The sequence below is a fragment of the Lepus europaeus genome, chromosome 15, assembly GCF_033115175.1.
Source record: "Lepus europaeus isolate LE1 chromosome 15, mLepTim1.pri, whole genome shotgun sequence".
Classification (NCBI taxonomy): domain Eukaryota; kingdom Metazoa; phylum Chordata; class Mammalia; order Lagomorpha; family Leporidae; genus Lepus; species Lepus europaeus.
The window spans coordinates 44,143,460-44,165,439 of record NC_084841.1 but is presented as its reverse complement, the minus strand read 5'-3'; the positions used below and the strand labels follow the sequence as shown (position 1 = coordinate 44,165,439).

Here is a 21,980-nt window from a genome sequence, read left to right as displayed (position 1 = left end):
TCCGGCCGTCACAGCCATTTGGGTAGTGAACCAGCAGGTGGAGGATATCTTTCTCTCTCTCACTTTGCCTTTCAAATCACAAATCTTAAAAAAAAAAAAAAAAAAACTAAACATACTCTAAGCATATGATTTAGCAACACTGTTTCTTGTTGTTTACCCAAATAATTGCCAAAACTTGACCAATCTGTATTTGAGGTGAATGGATAAACTGACACGTCCAGCCAATGGACTGTTACTCAGCACGGAAAAGAAATGATCTTTCAAGTCACATGCACACATTTGTGCACACACAGGAAAACATGAGACATCTTCCAGGCTGTTACTAAGTGAAAGAGTGCAGTCAGCCAAGTCCCACATAAATCTAACTGTGTGATGATCTGGAAGGCAAATCTAGAGACTTTAAAATGATCATTGGCTGCCAGGGGTTGAGAAGGAAGAAGGAGGAATTGACAGAGCACAGAAGATTTTAAGTGCAGTGAAACTACCCTGTGTCATCCTGTAATGGTAAATACATATCATTACACATCTGCCGAGACCCAAAGAATGTACCCCAACGTGAGCTTTAATGTAAGCTGTGGACTTTGCATGGCAGTGCTGTGTCAGTGGGGTTATCCATGCGGACAGTTGTGCTATCCTGGCGTTGGATGTCGATGCTGAGGGAAGCTGTGCATGCAGAGCAGCAGTGCGCATATGGGGACTTTGTCCATGGGTGCTGTTTTACTGAGATTTATTTATTTGAAAGAGTAACAGAGAGGGAGAAACAGAGGGAGATCTTCTGTCTATGGGTTCACTCCCCAGATGCTACAATGGCCAGTACTGGACCAGGCAGGAGCCAGGAGCCTAGAACAACCAGGTCTCCCATGCGCTTGGCAGGGGCCCAAGGATCTGGGCCATCTTTCACTGCTTTCCCAGGCCATGAGCCGGGAGCTGGATCAGAAGTGGAGCAACCGCAATGGCTGGATCTGCGCTGATCCAAAGCCAGGAGCCAGGAACTTTTTCTGGGTCTCACACGTGGGTGCAGGGGCCCAAGCACTTGGGCCATCTTCCACTGCTTCCCCAGGTCATACCAGAGAGCTGGATTGGAAAAGCAGCAGCCCATAATCAAACTGGTGCCTATATGGGACGCTGGCGCTGCAGGTGGAGGATTAGCCTACTGCACCACAGTGCTGGTCCCTCCACCATGTCTTTTTGTGGCTTGATAACTCATTTTTATATCACTGAATAGTATTAGCTGATTATGTGGATATACCAGTTTATTCATTCACCTATTGGAAGATATATTGGTTGCTTCCAAAAGCTGGCAGTTACTGTATAAACATTCAGGTGCAGGGTTTTGTTTTGTTTTGTTTTTGAATATTTATTTGAAAGGTAGAGTCGCAGAGAGGGAAAGAGAGACAGAGAGAGCTTCCATCTGCTGGTTCACTCTTCAAGTGGCTGCAACAGCCAGGGTTGGGCCAGGCTGGAGTCAAGAGCCAGGAGCTTCTTCTAGGTCTCATACATGGGTGCAGGGGCCCAAGCACTTTGGCCATCCTCCGCTGCCCACCCAGGTCATTAGCAGGGAGCTGGATCAGAAGTGGAGCAACCAGGACTGGAGCTGGCGCCCATATGGGATGCCTGCTCTACAGACAACAGCTTTAACCCACTGAGTCACAGTGCTAGCCCCTCGGGAGCACATTTTTATGTAGGTGTATGTTTTCTAGTTTTTGGTTAAATTCCAAAGAGTCAGATTGCTTCATACCATGGTTAAGTGTGTTTGATTTTGTAAGAAACTGCTCCAGTGGGTGTACCATGCTGCATTCCCACCAGCAGTGAATTAAAATTTTGTTGTTCACTTCGCTGCCAGCATTTGTTGTTGTCGGTGTTTTGAATTTTTGCCGTTCTAACAGGTTTTTGGTGATACCTTGTTTTAATTTTCAAATTCCCTACTGACTTGTGATGTGGAGCACCTTTTCTAAGTGTTTATTTTCCATTTCTGTGTATTTTTTTAACCTATTTGGATATTTTGCCCATTTTTGAATTCACTGTTTTCTTATCGTTGAATGCGAGGAGTTCTTTGCATTCGATTCTAGTCCCCTGTCCGGTACATGTGTTGTGCAGATTCTTTGTGTTTGAGGCTTGCCTTTTCACCGCCCTTCCCAGTGTCTTTTGCACAAAAGTGTTACACTTTACCATCCAACTTACCGATTTTTTCTTCCATTCTTCATGCTTTTAGTGATAGATCTAAAAAGTCTTTGTCAGACTTAACAGTGACTTAGATATTTTTCCTTCTGGGAGCTTTATAGTTTTGTACTTAATATTTAGGTCTGTAATCCACTTTGGGTTAATTTTTTGATACTGGATATATATTTTTTTATTTGGATGTCCAGTTGTTTTAGCACCATTGTGGAAAAGATTATCTTTCCTTGATTGAATTGTCTTCACCCCTTGCTCAGAGATCAGGTGACTGGAGCTGTGTGGGTACATTTATAGTCTTTGTTTCCTATTCTAGTAATGTTTGTCTTTCTTTTTACCCCAATACCACATTGTCTTGATTACTGTAGCTGTACTGAAGATTTGAAGCTGGGTGGTGTCGGTCCTGTGACTTCATCCTTTTTGCTTCAGTGTATTTGGGGTCTTTTCCTTTTGCACATAGAGTTAGTTGGTAAGCACAAAATAATTTGCTGGAATTCTTCAATGGAATTGCAGCGAATCTGTAGATCAAGTTGGGCAGAACTAACGTCTTAACAATAGTGAATCTTCCTGGCCATGACCATAGACTGTCTCTCCGTGTGTTTAAATCTTCTCTGATTTCTTTAACCAGAATTAGTTTTCCTCAGCTAGATCATGCATGTATTTTGTTAGATTTATACAGAAATAATTAGTTTTTGGGGGATGCTAATATAAGTACAATGGTGATTTTAAGTTCAAATTTCAGTTGTTCATTACTAATACATAAGAAAGCAATGGACTTTTTTTTTTTTTTTTTAGCAGCCTTGCATTGTGTAAACCTTGTTGTAATTGTTTATTAGTTCCAGAGACTTTTTGTTGATTCTTTGGGGTCTTCTTCATAGACAATTATGTAATTTGTGAACAGAGACAGTTTTATTTCTTCCATTGCAAACTGTGTATGTTTTCTTTTTCTTTTAAACTGCAGTAGCTAGACTAGTTCTAGTATGATGTTGAAAATTTCATGCTGTTTGTATGTATGAAAACCTAATGTTCTGTCTCAAAGATAGAATGTGTAATATACTGAGTAAACATTTTTAAAGAAGACTGAGTTGTCCTTTTAAGGCAAAAGAAAGCCATCGGTTTTGTATTGACTTATGAAATTTCCTCCATCCACTAATTCTGTAAACGATTATGTCCTTCCACTTACCAGCGATTTTAGGCACTAGAGATACACTCAGTGAATAAGACAGAAAAGGTCTGTAGCTCCAAGAAGCCTGCATTCTCTGTGAAGACTTATAGTTAATGATGTGTATTGAAAGGTATACTGTGTTTCTTGGTTTAAAAAGCTTGTATCTGTATTACTGATCTTACACTGCAACTTGGTTTAAAAAGCTTGTACTTACATTAGTGATCTTACACGGCAACTCATTCAGAGATGCTGAAACCTTTTTACTGAGTCCTGATTAGAGGAGGAGGAAAGTGTTTATGGGGTTGAGGGTAACGAATGTTGTCTGTGTATGCAAAGTTGTACCTGTGGCTGTATGTAGCTAGAAGAGCCCTCATTTGAGTGTGGAGCCATGTTGGTGAGGCTCAAATTGTATTACTGTAGTTATTACTGAAAGCTCTTGGAACTGAGAGTCAAACATATGTTGGAGAGGAAAAGACCTAACGTTAGTTAGCAAATTATCTTTGATTCCAGATACTATAAATCGCTGATTCCTTTCCTAAGGGTTCATATCTCTTTTGGATAATGGAACCCTTTGATAATCTAATGAGGCTGCATTCTTTCTCCCCACAAAAGTGCATCTGCATATAATTTTGGGAATTAATAGATCCCAGTGAAACTCATTCATAGTTCCCTTGAGGGTTTGCTAATCTAAGGTTAGAACCTCTGCTGCAGTCAGAATCATAGTGAGAGTTCAGTGAAGAAAAGGAAAAGATGCCAGCGTTAAGATTCCTCAGTACAGGTGTAAGGAAACTTCTGAGTGCACATTAGTTTTATAAACTAGTACATCTGGTTAAACACCACCACGTTGGGCTTTTGAAAATGGCCTCGTATTCAGAATTCCATAACTGGGAAGAGCAAAATGAGACTGAAGAAGTTTCAGTGCTGGTGGGGGAGGAGTTGCTTAAAAATGAGTTGTGTTTGTGGTTTATTTTTAAAACTCTATCTTTTTTCATTAGGTGAGAACTAGAACCGTTGCGGAATGTGTCGCATTCTACTACATGTGGAAGAAATCTGAACGCTATGATTACTTTGCTCAGCAGACAAGGTTTGGAAAGAAACGGTATAACCATCACCCTGGAGTTACGTAAGTACCAAGGGCTTGACTGCAGGGACTTTTTTTTCCACCTGTGATGTGCAGTGAGAAAATCACTGTGACTTGTTTTTCAGAGACTATATGGATCGTTTGGTAGATGAAACAGAAGCTCTGGGTGGGACGGGGACTTCTCCAGCCTTAACTTCTAACCGGCCTGAGCCGATTCCTGATCAGCAGCTGAGCATTCTCAACTCCTTCACTGCCAGTGACTTGACAGGTAAAATGGCACTCCCTTGGTGTGCTTTAGTTGACATGCTGGAAAATTGTGTCCTCTTTGCTTCGTGTCAAAGGACCACTTACTGAAACCATTTCCCATTTCTTTTCAGCTTTGACCAACAGTGTAGCGACCGTCTGCAACCCCACGGAAGTGAATTGTTTGGATGATAGCTTTCCTCCACTGGGCAACACACCCCGTGGACAAGTCAATCATGTGCCTGTTGTAACAGAAGAGTTACTCACCCTGCCCAGCAATGGGGAAAGTGATTGTTTTAATTTATTTGAGACTGGATTTTATCACTCGGAGCTAAACCCCATGAACATGTGCAGTGAAGAGTCAGAAAGACCAGCAAAGAGATTGAAAATGGGCATTGCTGTCCCTGAGTCCTTCATGAATGAGGTTTCTGTAAATAATCTGGGTGTGGACTTTGAAAATCACACACACCACATCACCAGTGCCAAAATGGCCGTCTCTGTGGCTGACTTTGGCAGTCTGTCTGCCAATGAGACCAATGGTTTCATCAGTGCCCATGCCCTGCATCAGCACGCTGCCCTTCACTCGGAGTGACACAAGCGGGGAGCCCCGAAACAGTGGGGGTGCAGGACCGGTAAACTTGAGGGGAGCTATCAGGTTTGCATAGTCTTTCACTGGAAGTTTGAACCTTTTTCACTATGACATCAGTGATGTCAGTATGTATAGAACTATATCTTGATTTATCAAGAGTATTTTCATTTTTCGATCCATAAATGTGGAGATGAACTATGATCAGCAGAGTTGGGAACTAGGATTGAACTCTGTGGTGCAGCTTTAAGCTCTGCTTCTCTCTTCCTCATGCCCCGATACCTCTTCCCCACGCCCTCCTTTTTCTATTCTTTTCTGTTCCCCACTGCCCTCACTCCCAATTTTAACACCTGTAGACAGAGGCCACCAGCTCAAAACCAGCACAGATGTTCTGAACTGAATGGTGTGGCTTCTTTTTGTGTAAATTCCTTTTGCCGTAATGGATGCAGTGGAATAACAATGTTTACAGGTACCAATCCCAATCCCTGCTCAATGTAGCATTTTTTTGGTTTTATTTTCTTAATTAATAAAAGCAGGGGTAGGTTTCTTTAAACTGCACAAACATACAAGGATTTTTTTAAAATGGAAACTTCTCTCATGTTATTCAACTAGAGCACTTCAGTTTACAAAACAGCAAGTCCATCTTTATGGAAGCCAGCACGAAGAACTATGTGCAAATTACGAAGACGCTTGCTTGGATCCTGTTTCAAAATTCTAGACCAGGGCTACCGTGCACAGAATTGGTCATTTTCCTGCCAGGATATTTCTGTGTAACTTCATTATTGGCTACAAATTTGGCATTTGAAGATGTGGTATGCATGTGGGGTTTTGTCCACCATGATCAAGATCGTGAGCTTCACTGTCACGCCAGTCGGTGACGATTTAGTTTGTCCTGGGGCAGTTGACTTGCAGAGGCACAGTCTCCGAGGCCTAGGACGTTGCCACGCGATGGTTTACATTTGAGGACACCTCTTAAGTTGTTTGTAGCACTGCAGTTCCAAGTGTTTATGTTGAGAGGGACTTCTAGATTTTACACACAATGCAGTCGAACCTTGAAGTATATTGAAGCTATTTTGTTTCGCTTAAAGAGTTGGCAAGAAGAATGTGAGTTCCTATCTGAAACAGAATGGTACGTTGCCACTTTAAGTTTCAAAAAGTGATAGACGTTCAGATGCATCTCATACTCAGTTTTATTTTTTTTCCAAACATTGTGAATGAGAAGCCATTGTCGTAAACCTTGGCCATTTTTGCTCTATGAATGGGCATCTTTAAGTTATAAGGTGAATCAAACAATGTGTAATACAGTATTAGGATGTAATAAGCTTTGCTTTTATAGTACAGTTAAAGCAGTTTTCTTTTTGCACCGTCTTAATTAGAAGTTTTGATTCTTACTAGTTGTGTTGCTTTGCAAAAAACTTTAAGTGTTCGGCTGCATTGCTAATATTTGTAACTCTAAGTTGCTTCCAGGTTGTGCTGATTAGATAGGCTGTAGTGATCTTAGTAGTGATTGAAAGGGAGGGTATTTATTATACAAACTGTGAACTGCAATGACATCCTGAGTTTTGGATGATATGTATTCTTATTTTTCCTTTGCAGCATTTTAATGAAGATTGCTTTGAAGTGTTTACGCAGTAGCACATTTACTATGAATTTAGTTTAGCACAGTGGACAAAAGTAGTTAAATTAATAACTTAAAATCAGTCTCTAATTTATACATCTAAAAATAGCATTCCTGTATGCACACAGTAAATAATGGGTAGCCTGGGCTCTGTGTCGCTTTCCGATATTTTTATCCAAGTTATCAGCTTCTTATTGCTGTGTTGTTGTGCTAAACTTTGAACCTTATTTCTTTTGTTAAAAATCAGTACACTTTCTATAATTTAGTAAGATACTGGCCATAATCTTCCATTGTTATGACGTTAGTTTTCACTCTGGGTTTACTGTGGCTGGTCTGTATAAATAATTTACACAAAGATGACTGAATGCTAATACCAGTTGCACTTACATGAACATGCCCATTCTCATTAGCTGATGCAGTAATATATTCAGTTTATCTATGCATTGCTGGGATCTTGATACAAGATGGAAACAGTGTTTCTTATCTAAAGTTTTGATTATCAGCAAGTTGAATGGACACTTTAGTTATTTAAATAAAGATTTTTGACCAAAATCTAGAAAATGGTATGAGAGAAAAATAAATTCCAGCTAGTTTAATAGATTTTTAAATACCAACCTGATTTTAGCCTCTTAGAGAGTGCTAACTAGCTGGTAATGTTTACTTTTAATTCCTTGTTAAAATGAGGCAATAATTTGCAAGATTTTTGTATATATCTGTAAATTCTTCCTATCTTTTTAGATCTAATTCAATATTTTCTGACTACTTCTGCCATGTATAATACCATTTTGTGCATGCTTGATGTGGCATTCATCAATTGTACCACTATGACTTTATCCATGTAAAATAGCTATTTATTGAATTTTCTTTTAAAAGCTGGATTTACTGTTTTTTTTTTTTCCTCTGTTGAAACATCTTAACAGAATTTGTTACTGTTTATTAAAAGAATTGCGTTTGAAAGCATGGAATATCTGATTTGCAATCATATGATGAAACAATAATGCCTTTATTATCAAGTGTTAAGCACAATTCTTATAACAAACTGTGATAAATTCTTTTTTTTTCCTTTGCCACATTATTTTTGTATGAACAAACCAAAAATTCATGATGAGCATTTGCAGTGTTGGCTGATACATCTTTATGTACAGGGAATTGAAGAGGACAGTGGATTCATTTAGAAGTGTAACTGGTGCTGTGATTATAGCAATACTTTACTTTTTGCTAGTCGTACTTCATCTTTTTCATGCTAGCTTTTTAAATGTTTAGTTTTCCTCTTGTCATCGTCAACTGCTGAATTTACTTGAAGGATGTAGGATACTGTTTAAAAAATACTAAAGTCTGTACAATTAGGTCAAAGAATTGTGCAATCGTTTCCTTTTAATTTTTAAAATTGAGGGTCATAAATATTTGAGAACGTCAGATCTAATAGAGCATAGTGACACTATTTAATTTAACCAAAGTCTCTAGTAAATATTTCAACTTTGAATGTAAACTAACAAATAAACCTGACCACCAAGGAGATTGTGTTCCCCGAGTTTCAAAGCACATGGTCTACAAATGGAAATTGAAATAATTTATAAAAATATTGACATTACTATGTTTTTTAAAAAGTTCCTAATTTTTTCACTGAAAGGAGGAAGCTATTAGTTTTATTGTTACATATGGTAGCTATTAATATTCCTCTTAGATGACCAGTGATTCCATTTGTCCCAGTTTGAGCTAAGTACCCTGTGAGAATGATAAATTAGTGACAATCAGAACAAGTTTTAGTATCAGATGTTCAAGAGGAAGTTGCTATTGTTGCATTGATTTTAATATTTGTACATAAACACTGATTTTTTTGAGCATTATTTTGTATTTGTTGTACTTTAATACCTGGTGTACAGTTCCAGAAATAAAAATCTGGAAATCTTTTTTTTTTCTTGGTTTGTGTGAATATTTGCCAAAAGTAGATTTTTTTTACTTAACAAATGTTAAGCTATACAAAATAAGTTGATATTGTGCCACCATTAAGCTGCTTTTAGATGCAGTTAGGAAGATATTTGATAGGCAGATAATAAAGTTGGTAGGTTAAGTTTTCTTCAAATCCTCTATAATAGCTTTCAGTGTAAATTTCTAACCATCCCAAAGCAAGGATTGTGCTCTTAGTTTAATTCAGGAAACATTTATTGACTGTTGTGTTTCAAATACAGGTCTAGGCTGTTGTGTCTTGTAAGATAACAATACCTGAAGTGTGATTAGACACTGCAGACTCTTAATATTTAGAGTCCACAAGGCTGCTTTTATGCTATTTGTAGTTTTGTTGGCTCTAGTCCTGTCTTGGCTAAGCCTTCATCTTTCCAAACTGAAGATCTTGTCTAAGGCGCATTTTCCAGGTTTGCCCCCATATTTCATTTGCTATGACCAGAGTTTTTCTTGTCCCATTCCTATTAAGCGGCGATCAGACGCAGAGTTTGTGAAGGCCAACAAAGGGCTAAAACGAAAGCAAAAACCTGACTTCTGCACTTTGATGACTGGTCTAGAGCGGCACTCCTTCCTTCTCAGACACCGGAGGGCCCGGCTGTGCAGGGCTTTGGTGGCAGTGTACACAGGAATGCCTTCAGGGGGCAGGCGCAGACAGAGTGCAGCCAAGAACAGGTAAGTGCCCTGGGAGCGGCTGAGGGCGGCAGGCTCTAGGGCAGGGAGGAAAAGCCCTGGGGACGCAGAGTAAGCCACTGAAAGTCACTCCGGGCCGTGATTCTCCTCACCAGTGGGTTTTTTAATAATGCATTGGTGGTGGTAAGTGCTTAGAGGAAAAATGGCGCCACGTATCAGGGTGGTGGGGACTGTAAATTTCAGTAGAGCTCCCACTAAGGACAGAAATGGGGTGAGGGGTCCTGGCAGGAGGAGAGAATCCGAGCCCCAGGCGGGTTCAAGGAGTAGCTGGACAGCAGTGAGGCCAGGCCAGATCGGTGAAGGACTAGGGATTCCAGGAGGGTTTTGAGCAAGAGTTCGTCAAGGTCCCACTTTCAGAAAGAACGGCTCTTGGTGATACATTCCGGGTGGGAGGGTGGGGGGAGCGTGAAAAGGCAAGGCAATTAGAAGTCTTGAAATTGTAATCCTCAGATGAGCCCAGCTCGTGGCATAGCAGTGAAGGTGGTCAGAATCTGGTTATACAGGTTCCATGAAGATTCAAGGGGCCCCATAAACAGCACCCTCTTCCTCATCCAAGTTGGGAATTGAGAGTTAGGGCAGGGGTCAGGTTGATGGAGATCAAAGTACAACTGCTAATAAAACTTTCCAGGGAACCTGGCCAGAGTCATTCTGTCCCTGGCTGGGCTGTCTACAGGCTTCAAGGTGGAGAACAGCGCAGGACACGTCCACCAAGAAGGAACTACCAGGGTGTGGGCTCGCTCCTCCAGGGGGCTAGGAGGCCGAGCATGGAGGTCTTCACGGGAAAGCTGAGACCGGGCAGGACAGCTGGGTGTTGCCACCACTGCTGTCTTTGACCTCCAATTTCATGTTAATCTCTTTGGTGCGCTTTTTTTGTTTGTTTGTTTGTTTTTTAATCATTTGGGGTTTATGTCAAAATGTTCAAAGAGTAAACAGTATAATGACCTCACATTTTCCTCTCACCCACATAGAACAGTCTTTAATATAACACACAATTTTCTCAGGGCAACACAACAATACCTGTTGACTTTATTCTGTAAACTAAAAGCTTTTTCAGACGTTTGTATAAATCCACAGTAAGACAAGAATTGCTGTTGTGTGGCTACAGTTTTATAAACCACCACAAAGATACACAAAATTATAGATTCCAGTAGTAGGTTTTAATAAGCTGTTGTATATTTAGGTGAAAGCCAATGAAAGCTAACTGTATTACAGATTTGAAATTGCAGTGAAGCCAATAGCTTTCATCATGAAATCAGAACATAACCAAGACATAAAAAATTGTTCCAATTAAGTCTCAAGGTATTTGTTCTAGAGGTGGAATTTGGAGAAGTGATCAGCAAAAAGCTGTAAGAATTAATAACTGAATAGAAAATCTAATGTCTAATTGACAGTTAACTGACAATTGTGTAATAGTTTGAAAAAAGCTCTTCTCCTTGCTTGATGTCCCTGAGTGCAATGAGAACAACACAGCGAAGGAGGCTGAAAACAAAAACAGAAATATACAGGAAGTTTAAGTACTGTAGACATTACCAGCCACAAGCTCATACCGCTAACACAGCCAGTGTGGACTGCACAGGTGTCATTTTGTCTACACAGATTCATTCCACTTTAGTTTATGTATTCACCTTCCATAAGGGAATAATTCTTATCCCCAAGGCAGGTGTTCTACAGTATGTCTGTTCTCTGTCAGTTAAAAAGGACCACAGCTCAGTGTCTTACACAACTGATTACCTCTTCTGAAAATGTGGTTTCCAGGTGTAGGCCCCCAGAACTGGCATCACAAAAAGGGGTTCTCAAATAGGATCACAGTTTCACTTTGTTTTATTACTTTGTGTCTTGTGTTCTGAAAGATGGGACCACTGCGTAAGGCTAAGTGAAATTTTAAAACTTGTTTTTCTGGACAGTAAGACATTGTTATGCGTACATCATGTCCCAAAATATATAGCCTATTATGTTAACACATGCAGAGACAGAAAAGGTGAATAGTCCAAATTTTAAATAGCATTCATCTCAATACAATTTAATATTTACCACCTAAAATAAAGTTTGCTAGCAGCTCACTGAAATCTTATATTGATATCTTCCTACAGCATTGTTAAGGAACTCTTAGCTCTCCAGAATTATTTTAAAAGTTAGATGGTACGATGGCGCAGCAGGTCAAGCTGCCATCTGCAGTGCTGACGTCCCAGATGGGCGCCAATTTGAGTCCTGGCTGTTCCCACTTCTGATCCAGCTCCCTGCTAATGTGCCTGGGAAAGCAGCAGAAAGTGGTCCAAGAGCTGTACCCCTGCCCCCATGTGGGAGACCTGGAGGAAGCTCCTGGCTCTTGGCTTCAGCCTGGCCCAGCCCTGGCCAATGTAGCCATCTGGGGAGAGAACCAGCGGATGGAAATTCTTTCTCTAAGTCTGCCTTTCATGTAAGTAAATAAATCTTTTTTTAAAAAAACTTAAAAAATGACTTGCATAATCTCAATAAACTTTCCATTAATGATTTTGAAAATGAATGTTACAATAAAAATACGTATCTCCTAGTTATAGCTTTTTCATGATTAGGTTTCGGAACCTAATAGTGAAATGAGCAAAAGAAATCATGGTGTAATTTGACCCTTTTTCTGCAATTGAGTGCTCTCTTGTGAGGTATAGAACATTATATTAAACATGATGAAGGCAAAAAATTGAGGATTTTACAGGTAGGGAAAACAAATTACTTGAAAGAAGCTATAAAGTCAAAATTTGTAATGTATTACACAGAATAAAAACAGGTGCTAAGCAGAATGATAATTAACACATTAAGGGGTGAAGAAGATAGAAAATCTAAGTTACTTATAATCTTGCACTAAAAAAGTTTTGCTCCAATTCTATATAGCTTATTTAAAGAAAATATCTATTTTGAAAGTACAACCTAAGAAAGAAGATGGGAAATTACTTTTAGAAGCCTAACCTTTGTCTGTCGTAGCTGTAGGCAGTGTTTGGAAGGTACTGCTTCAGCTCTACAGGGAACACTGCAGGCACATCAAACTCCTGATAACAGACATTAGCTGCTCTCTCTAGGAACAAGCACACAGTATTCAGAAAAGAGCTGTGATTCTGGGTCATGGAAAATGGTTTTGAGTTAGGACACTCGATGTATAGTTTTCTAAATTATTAGAACATAATCAAAATAGCACTTATGTCCCAGATACTGATTTTTATATATTTACATATTATGGTAAATAATAGCAACTTTCAAAATGTTTATGATAAAGATGTATTTGGATTATATTCATAAATATATGCTTCACTGTTTGTTTGCTTTTTAGATATCAAAAAACAGGTTCAGAAAGGTTAATGGTTAAATAAGAATCAGGCTGGTTTTTTTTTAAAATATATTTATTTGAAAGGCAGAGTTACAAACAGAGAGGGAGAGACAGAGAGATCATTCACCTGCTAGTTCACTACCAAAATGACTGCAATGACCAGGGCTGGGCCAGACGAGCCAGGAGCCAGGAACTTCCTCCAGGTCTCCCACGTGGATGCAGGGGCCCAAAGCACCTGAGCCATCGTTCCACTGCCTTCGCAGGTGCATTAGCAGGGAGCTGGATTGGAAGTGGAGCAGCCAGGACTAGAACCACACTGGTGCTGTAGGCAGCAGCTTAACCCGCTATGCTGCAATACAGGCCCCAAGAACCAGGCTTTGAGTTCACGGCTGCCTAACACCAAAGACTGTGTAATGTAGTCCAATGATTAAATGTATGAGAACTTCAAGTTCCAAGATGGTAATTTACAAACTTAGCAACAGAGAGGGGGATTCTAGTCTAGTGATTAAGGTAAGAGCACTTCAAGACGGTAGTGGAGAATGGAGTTAAAAGAAGTTCATCACTGAATTATACCATGTAAATGACAATATATTCTTCTTTCCCATGTTTAAAAAAAAAATGGAGAGTGAGGGAATAGGGAGACTCTTGGAGTACTAGAATGCGTTGTTCTTAATTTGGATGTTGGTTATAAGTGTACTCAGAGGACCAAAAGTTCATTTAGCTACACACGTATGTGTATTTCTTGCTATGTATACTGTATTTCAATAAAACATTTTAAACAATAGTAAGTTTGGGGGCCCACAGGTGGCACATTTCCCAACTAGGAGTGCCTGATCTGAGCTTTGGCTGCTCTACTTCCACCCCAACCTCCTGCTGATGTGCACCCTGGCAGGCAGCAGACGACAGATGGCTCAAGGACTCTGGCCCCTGCCACCCGTGTGGGAAATCCAGATGGAGTTCCAGGTTCTTGGCTTTGGCCTGGCCCTGCCCTGGCTATTACAGACATGTGGGGAGTGAACTAGTAGATGGAGGATCTCTCTCTTCCTCTATCTCTGTCTCTGTCTCTACCTTTTCATTAGAATGAAAAAGAAATTCATTAACATCGTTTTAAAGAGAAGTTTACTTTGGTACAAAAAGTTTTGAAATTTATGCATATGAGGAGTATTAAAAGATCATAGAAAATGTGTACTTGGAAAAAATTATTCATGGATTTTAAAATTATAAGGCTGTATTGAGGGCAATGACAAAATAATCACTAAGTTAAGTACAAAAATGCTAAAATAATAATTAAAAGGGCAGTTGTTATCAGTTACCTATTTATTACAAAACTGGAACAAAGATAATAAAGAATCCAAATAACATATATCAATATTTGCCCAAATTCTCTCTGTGGTATCTTCCCTCAGAAAGTTACAGTTGCTTAAGCATTTTGAACAGCTGAGGTGTTATACGGATGTGTCTGGTACTCAGTCATGTGGCAGGGGAGGAGAAGTAACCATGCTAGATTTTATTCCACAGTCTCACCATGCCGACTTACCATTCGAACAGTTATTGACATACTGCCCCACAGCCAGTGGATTGTCAGTCTCTGCTGTCAGCCATGTACTGTCACTCATTTTTAAAGGGCCAAGGCGATCCCTGCCACTGCAAGATCTGCAGGAGAGGAAAGCATTAGCTTAGGGACTGTTCTTCTGCTTCTCCAATGCAATTCACACAACGTTAACTCTAGAACCAAACAATTCCCCTGAAAAGTTTTTTTTTTTTTTGTTTAATCAGTAGGACAACTAAGTTGCTACACGGCAGTTAACGAAGCCAATTTTTATTTAAGGTACACATGCCACTGGTCATAATCCAGTGTGTGGTTCTGTCCCCTATAATTAAATCTTAACATGGGTACCACTCACCTGTATACAACTTTTGATATTCCTTTGTCATTTCCATCAATGAGTACTCCATCAAGGCATCTAAAAATAAATGGATTTCCAATGGACTGGAAAAAGATTGGTTCATGCTTCTGGTACACTGTGCCTATTATACAATCAGACAAAGACATATTATGCCAGCATGCAAGAATCCTAAGCATCATAATGAGCTTTCTGTGGTACATAAACATAAAATGGAAGAATTTGTATGAATTCATCCATATTTTTCTAACACTTCACCTCCAATCTAAAGTATTACATTCTCTTTGGTTACTTTCCCATTTAAAAAGTAAGTGCTGAACAGCACGTCGTGCACAGAACCAACTTGTTCACAAAGCAGAATAAAATTTGACTGTTGGGTAATGATGATATCACAGTTTAGACTCAGTTTTACAAAGTCATACACTCGTTTTTTAAAATATGTAGACATTTAAAAAGATGAATAGATTGACATCTATTAAAGAGATTTTTAAGAAATATATTTTTTAAATAATGTAGACATGAGACTGTAAGGGTACTTCAAAGAGTTCTTGGTGGGTTGGTGCCTGTGGCACAGCTGGTTAAGCCATGAGCCATGGCCTACAGTGCCGGCATCCCATATGGGCACTGGTTCGAGTCCTAGCTACTCAGCTTCCATTCAGCCCCCTGCTAATGTGCCTGGGAAAGCAGCAGCAGATGGCCCAATTATTTGGGCCCCTGCATCCACGTAGAAGAAGCTCCTGGCTCCAGGCTTCAGCCTGGCCATTTGAGGAGTAAACCAGAGAATGGAAGGTCAGTCTATCTCTCTTGCTTTCTCTGTAACTCTGCCTTTCAAATAAAATAATTTTTTAAAAACAAAAAATTCATAGAAAATGGAACTAAAATTATGAGTATTTTGGTGCATGACACATTTCAATTCATGGATAATACACCTTTTCTACATACTAAGAACACTTTTTAAAAATTATTTGTTATTTGAAAGAACTAGAGCGAGAGATCTGCCATTTGCTGGTGTATTCCCCAAATGGCTGCAACAGTCAGGACCCGGACATGCTGAAGCCAGCAACCTGACTCCATCTGGGTCTCCCAGGTGGGTGGCAGGGGCCCAAGTACTTGCGCCATCATCTGCTGCCTTCCCAGACACATTAGCAGGGAGCTGGAACTGGTGCTCATGTGGGATGCTGGTGCTGTAGGTGGCAGCTTAACCCACTGTGCCGTAGCGCCGGCCCTTGTACACAAAAATTTTTGCACATCAAAATAAAGTCATGCCCTTTCATTTTCCCATGTGCTTTTTGAACTACCCTTGCAGATGACCCTGCGATTTAGACCCCTTTGTTTTTCCTTTCACTGACAAAGGAAAAAAGGAAAAAATTAATATGTACCAGGATGCCTCCTATGTGCCTCTGCTTAGGGACACAAAAGCAGCAAATAGCAGAATGCATTTTAAAGATACAGCTCGGCCTGACTCCCACACCCACACCCTCTCCACTATACCACGTAAGATAAAGGCAGTTTACCAACACAGTCTGTTCAGCATCCCAGTCGGCGAACTTCTGTGAAGAAGCTGCTGTACTGCCCAAGGACAGAAATGGCAAGAAAGCGTTCACTCGGCGACTTACGGATTTACGTTCTACCCTTTGAATTTTAATCCATGACATTTCGAATTTTTTTTTATGTATTTGAGAAACAGAGAGACAGAAATAGGCCGGGGGTTGCAGGGGGCTCAGGGAGAGAGAGAGGGTGCCATCACTGGTTCACCTCCCACACGCCCCAGGCTAAAGCTGGGTGCCTGAACTCCGTGCTCTATCCTGGTCTCCCACTTGGGTGATAGGAACCCAACCACTTGAGCCTTCCTCTCTTGCCAGCCAGCGTGCATGTTAGCAGGAAGCAGGAATCAGGAAGGAGTCAGGACTTGAACCCAGTACTCCTGTGTGGGACATGGGTATCTTAGCCTGTATCTTCACTACTAAGCTAAACACTAGCTCCCATACCATTTTTTCTTTAGTTATCAAATAAGCCAAATTGAGCTGTTCTCTTATTGTTTCCTAAGTAATCTGTCAAAGTGGGCCATACTGTGTTCCAAGTGAAAACAAGGACTTAAACATTTCCTTAAAAATGCACTGAATGTTTAAAAAAATTCACTATTTGAAAGGAAGAGAGAGAGAGAGAATAGACATCTTCCATCTGTTAGTTTACTCCCCAAATGGCCACAATGGCCAGGGCTGGTCCAGGCCAAAGCCAGGAGCCCAGAATTCCATGTTTCCCATGTGAGTGGCATGGGTCCAAGTACTTAGGCCATACTGTTCTCAGGAACAGTAGCACTGAGCTGGACCGGAAGCAGAGCAGCCAGGATGCACACCGTGCCCGATACGGGATGCCAGCATCACAAACGGCAGCGTAGCCTTCTGTACCCGGACACTGGCCCCAATAAGCCAACATTCTAGGGCATGGACTAACACACACATGGCATAATTTATAAAGTTAATTTCCAGATCAGACTTTTAAAAACCTACGGGAACACAAGTTTCCAATTCAGCCCCTACTCCAAAGATTACAGGGCTAAGTATTTTGTTGAATGCATCAATATATAGAAATTCTAAGCCAAGAACTAAGTGTGCTATTACCAGGATACATAGATACAACCGCGCCTTTTGGTACCAATCCTTTGGTAACGAAGACACCTTTTCCAGCAGAAATCACTGAGCTAGGTGCTCGGACCACACAGAAACCCAGCGTCTTATAAAGAATCTCTTCCGGTTTAAAGGTATTTTGCTGCGGCTGACTGTTCCCCAGCAGTGTTTCCCTCTGACGTTGAACCGCCCATAGGTCTTGATATTTTGATTTAACAGGTTCGGGAAGCATGGCCAAGATTTCTGACTGTTTACTGAAATCATTTAAGAACAGAGCCTGGAAAAGTTTCAGTAACGTTCCTAGGACATCTTCATCTGAGAGAACTTTGTCTTTGGATTCCTCTGGAACATATCGAAGGGTCCTGAAAATGGGAAAAGTTTCTATTGACTACCCCTGAACGGCTGAAAGCCGGGCTGCCCCGACTCGGTCCGGGGTCCCGGCTGCTGGATCCAGGCGTGTGTAGGAGGGCACGGACTAAGAGGTCCAGGAAGGCACCGTCAGGGCCGCCTCAGTTCAGCAGATGCGACAATGCCACAGCGGGAGCCTGTATTGAGGACCTGCTCGCTGGGAGCGGCGGGCACGCGGCCGGGCTCGCGGACCCGGTGCACCGGCACGGAATGACAGCGGCCACGGCGCCGCGGCCCAGCCTCCGCTCCAGCGCCGCCCGCAGGCACGTCCTCTCCAGGGGCTGCCTCTCCGGTTCCCCTAGCCGGGGTTCCTGCAGCACCCCCTGTAATTCTGTGGACAGAGCGGGCGCCTCTCCCGCCCCACCACTCTGGGCAGAGCGCCGCCGGCCGAGACGGTGGCCCCACGCGCACCCAGCCGCCGGGGTCCTGGCCCCACGCCCGCAGTTCGCACTCTGCTCGGGCTCACGCGTTAGCTCCGCACGGACGGTCAGCACAAAGGTGATGCCCACAGGGCCGTGAAAATAAACCTGGGCCTGGCTTTTCCGAGGAAATTCAACCTCCTGACTGTGGCTCCGGGGGAAAGGCCGCGCACTCTCACGCAGTCTCCTTTCTAAAGGTCTCTACTTTGGGCGCGCGTACAGGGGCCCCAGCCAGTACAGACGCCAAGGGAGAAGCAGGCCCCGCAGGCCTCGCAGCGCGGACACAGGGAAGCAGTCACAGGCCCCGCCCACCTCGGCCCCGCCCGCCTCGGGCTCCGCCCCCTCCAGCCTCCGCGCGGCTTCTGGCTCCGCCGCCTTGCCCCCGCCCGCCTCGGGCCCCGCCCGCCTCGGGCCCCGCCCGCCTCAGGCTCCGCCCCCTCGAGCCTCCGCGCGGCTTCTGGCTCCGCCCGCCTCGGGCTCCGCCCCCTCGAGGCTTGAGGCCCCGCCCCCTCGGCCGGCCCTTCCCAGGCCCTTCGGCCGCCGCTGGCTTTGCTGCTTCAGGCTCCGCCCGCCTCCCGCCCAGAGGCCCTGGCGGCGTGGAGCCGCCGGTCCGGTCGTCCCGCCCGCTCACTTCGGGTTGTGGCTTAGGTTCAGCGCGATCCAAGGAACGAAGCGGTACTTGTAACGGCGCCATCGCTGCCACAGGCCCCGCAGCAGGCGGCCGGGCATGGCTGCCCTCCGCGCCGTGACGAGGACGGCGCGGGAGAGGCGGGTCGCGGCCCCGGCGCGGGCGGGCACCGCCCTCCCCGGTCTCCGCCCTCCGCGTCCCTGGCGCCGCCTGGCTCCGGTGCGAGCGCGGCCCTGAGCGCCTCGTGTGTGCCGCGGCGGCCCGGCCCCGCGTGCGCTCCCCGGGGCCCCGCGCCCTCCTCCGTCCCTGCTCGGCTCTTTCCCGTCTCTGGCGCCCTTGTCGCCCCTGGCAAGCAAGTGGCATCCTCCCCTGGACGTCGGGCCTCCGCGCCCGCGTTCCTTCGTTTCCACCTCGGAGGTCCTGCGGGTACGACAGCCAGAAGTGGGGAGCCTCGGTCCACTCCGTACTCCCGTACGGAACCACAGTACCTTCATGGAGGTACAGTTGGTCTACCCCGAGCTGCCCACACGCCGATGAACGCTCGGTACACCTGCGAACTGGCGCCGGACTCCAGGGAGCGGCCAGCTCCGAATCCCTCCGCCCAGCCTACCCGGGTCCCCGGCCCCCCGCTTTTCTGCGTTCTGTCGCTCTCCCTTAGCTTCCTTTTGATGGATTGTCCTGTCTTTATATTCCCGGATTCGACTTTGTTTAGAATTTTGCGTTTAAGTTCGCGGGAGATGATCGGCCTGTAGCTCTCCTGTAATGTCTTTTATCAGGCTTTGGAATGAAGACGGGTTAGGGCCGCTCAGCTCCAATGGCAGCAGACCACAGGAACCCCCTAGTCACCTTCAAATCGGCCAGTGCTGAGACATAAATGTCGTGGGGCCCGTGTTGCGGCATAGAGGTGGTGCTGGCATCCCGTATGGGTGCAGGTTCGAGTCCGGCTGCTCCACTCTGGATCCAGCTCCCTTGTAGTGCGCCTGGGAAAAGCAGTGGAAGTGGCCCAGGTGTTCGGGCCCCTGCACCCTGTGGGAGATCGGAGGAAGCTCCGGCTCCTGGCTTGACCCAGCCCAGCGGTTGTGGCCACCAGGGAGTGAACCAATAGATGGAAGATCTCTCTGTCTCTCCATCTCTGACCTTCAAATAAATAAGTCTTTAAAAAGAAAAAAGAAAGGAAATGTCTTGGTGCCAGTTTTTCAGGCTGCAAATGTGGTTTCTTCATTCTTTGCCTGAGAGTCAGAATGAATCCTAACCTAAAATCCCTACTGAACAGCTGAGATTCTGGTGAAAATTCGAGCAGACTCCAGGGGCCTCGGGACTAATTTTGTAATGTTCCAAAGGAAATAAAAGGGGGAAAAAAAATGCATCTGCAAATGTCTCCCTTTATCTCTAACACCATAGTGGATATTGGCAAACCCTAGAGAGTTTTCCATCGTACTCTGTTTGGTAGCTTTTGGCATAATTAGATTTATTTGACTTGCTAAATGGAATTAATTCCATTTCAGGAATATTAAGAAATAGCTTACAACGAAAGTGCCTTTACAAACTTACAATGAACCAAAAAGAACTAATTGAATCCTTTCTCTTCAAAAGGAAAAGAGGTTTTCGTGCATATTTCCAGGGCTTTTTATACTGATGTATTAAAAGTAATTTTTGCCTAGCTGAACAATTCGTGCCAACAACATTCTGGTAACAGACAGGAACGTGATAGGTAAGGCTGGGGTCTGCTAACCAGCCCTGTGCCTGGGCCAGTTCTGGTGCTGGCTGCCTCTCCTCCGAATAACCAGACTCCTGTTTTCTTGCAGTGTTATTTCTGTGCATTTACATAGCTGTATGTGTCCACAGAGCAACAGTGTTTTGTGTGTTTTTAAGTGCTGTATCGGGGCGCTGTGGCATAGCAGGTAAAGCCACCGCCTGCAGTGCTGGCATCCCATATAGGTGCTGGTTCGAGACCTGGCTGCTCCTCTTCCAATCCAGCTCTCTGCTATGGCCTGGGAAAGCAGTGGAAGATGGCCCAAGTCCTTGGGCCCCTGCACCTGCGTGAGAGACCCAGAAGCTCCTAGCTCCTGGCTTCAGATCGACGCAGCTTCAGCCATTGTGAACACCTGCAGAGTGAGCCAGCAAATGGAAGACCTCTCTCTCATTCTCTCTCTCTCTGACTTTCAAATAAATAAATCTTTTAAAAACATACTATATCTGCAACTTTTTGAATTACTCAAAGATACCTTGGAAATCTAACTTTATTTCTATAGTTCTATGTCATGTCTTCAATTTCTAAAGTTTTATTATAGAAACCTAGGGTTGGAAAACTCCCTTCGTTCAAACAGGCACCAGAGACAGTGGAGGATCCTAGCAGTTTATGCACACCAGCAGACTCAGCTGGAATCTCTTCCTGAGAACTGAGCAACAGTCCCGAGTTTCTTACACTGTTTATAGGTTCACAGCATCAGACCTTAACTGTTACAGCATTGGTGGGTTCAGATTGCAGCCTACGTGACTTAGGACCACACTTCCCATGATGGGTGGGTCCAGCATGTTTATGAAAGAGATACCTGGGGAAGACTGTAGGGCAGAGTTACGCCTGGAGTTACAGAAGCAGAACTTAGGACATCTTCCCAACCTGGACACGGTAACAGTGGGAGCTGCCTCACTGGTTAATTGCCAGCAGCCACTTTTCAAGGTTTGTCTTGGGGAGAGGGGGCCCGCTCTTCTTTCTTTGTCTCTGGCTGCGGCCGTATTTCCTCTACAGTTTTACTTTTCACTTTAATATTTGCTGTAATTTTCTGGAAAGTATATTTTATGGAGTTTGAAAATTTTTTATTTTTGGCTTTCCAAGGATTTTTGCCTTAATTTTTTTAAAAAAAGGTTTATTTATTTGAAAGGCAGAGTTAGGGAGAGAGGAGAGACAGAGGCCTTCCATCGCTGGTTCGCTCCCCAAATGGCCACAACATCCAGGGCTGTGCCAACCAATGTCAGGAGCCAGGAGCTTCTTCCAGGTCTCCCATGTGGGTGCAGGGGTCCAGGGACTTGGGCCATCTTCTGCTGCTTTCCCAGGTGCATTAGCAGGAGGTAGGATCAAAAGTGGAGCAGCGGGGACTCAACTGGTGCCCCTATGTGCAGGTTAGGGCTTAACCCACTGCGCCACAGCACTGGCCCCATCTTAAATTTTAAATGAACAGTGA

The 21,980-nt window shown here is 43.6% G+C and overlaps 2 protein-coding genes across 5 annotated transcripts in view; one reads left to right on the top strand and one right to left on the bottom strand.

Moving 5' to 3' along the window:
* The window catches only part of MIER3 (MIER family member 3), a 34,158-nt gene extending 25,387 nt beyond the window's left edge, over positions 1-8,771 (top strand). For all 3 annotated transcript variants that reach the window (XM_062211996.1, XM_062211997.1, XM_062211998.1), the window contains 3 exons: positions 4,333-4,460; positions 4,544-4,686; positions 4,796-8,771. In XM_062211996.1, the coding sequence (XP_062067980.1) occupies positions 4,333-4,460; positions 4,544-4,686; positions 4,796-5,253 (729 nt within the window). In that variant the 3' untranslated portion in view covers positions 5,254-8,771. The remainder of the gene's footprint in view (positions 1-4,332; positions 4,461-4,543; positions 4,687-4,795) is intronic.
* A 1,749-nt stretch (positions 8,772-10,520) lies between these two features.
* SETD9 (SET domain containing 9) lies at positions 10,521-18,922 on the bottom strand. 2 transcript variants are annotated; one of them, XM_062211999.1, is made up of 6 exons: positions 18,802-18,922; positions 17,338-17,705; positions 14,717-14,840; positions 14,350-14,465; positions 12,458-12,563; positions 10,521-10,996 (listed from the first exon to the last, which is right to left on the bottom strand). In XM_062211999.1, the coding sequence occupies exons 1-6, from the start codon at positions 18,897-18,899 to the stop codon at positions 10,909-10,911; spliced, it is 900 nt and encodes a 299-aa protein (XP_062067983.1). In that variant the 5' UTR covers positions 18,900-18,922; the 3' UTR covers positions 10,521-10,908. The 2 variants fall into 2 exon arrangements, with proteins under 2 accessions (XP_062067983.1, XP_062067984.1); XM_062212000.1 differs by lacking the exon at positions 12,458-12,563.
* Positions 18,923-21,980: the final 3,058 nt, after the last annotated feature.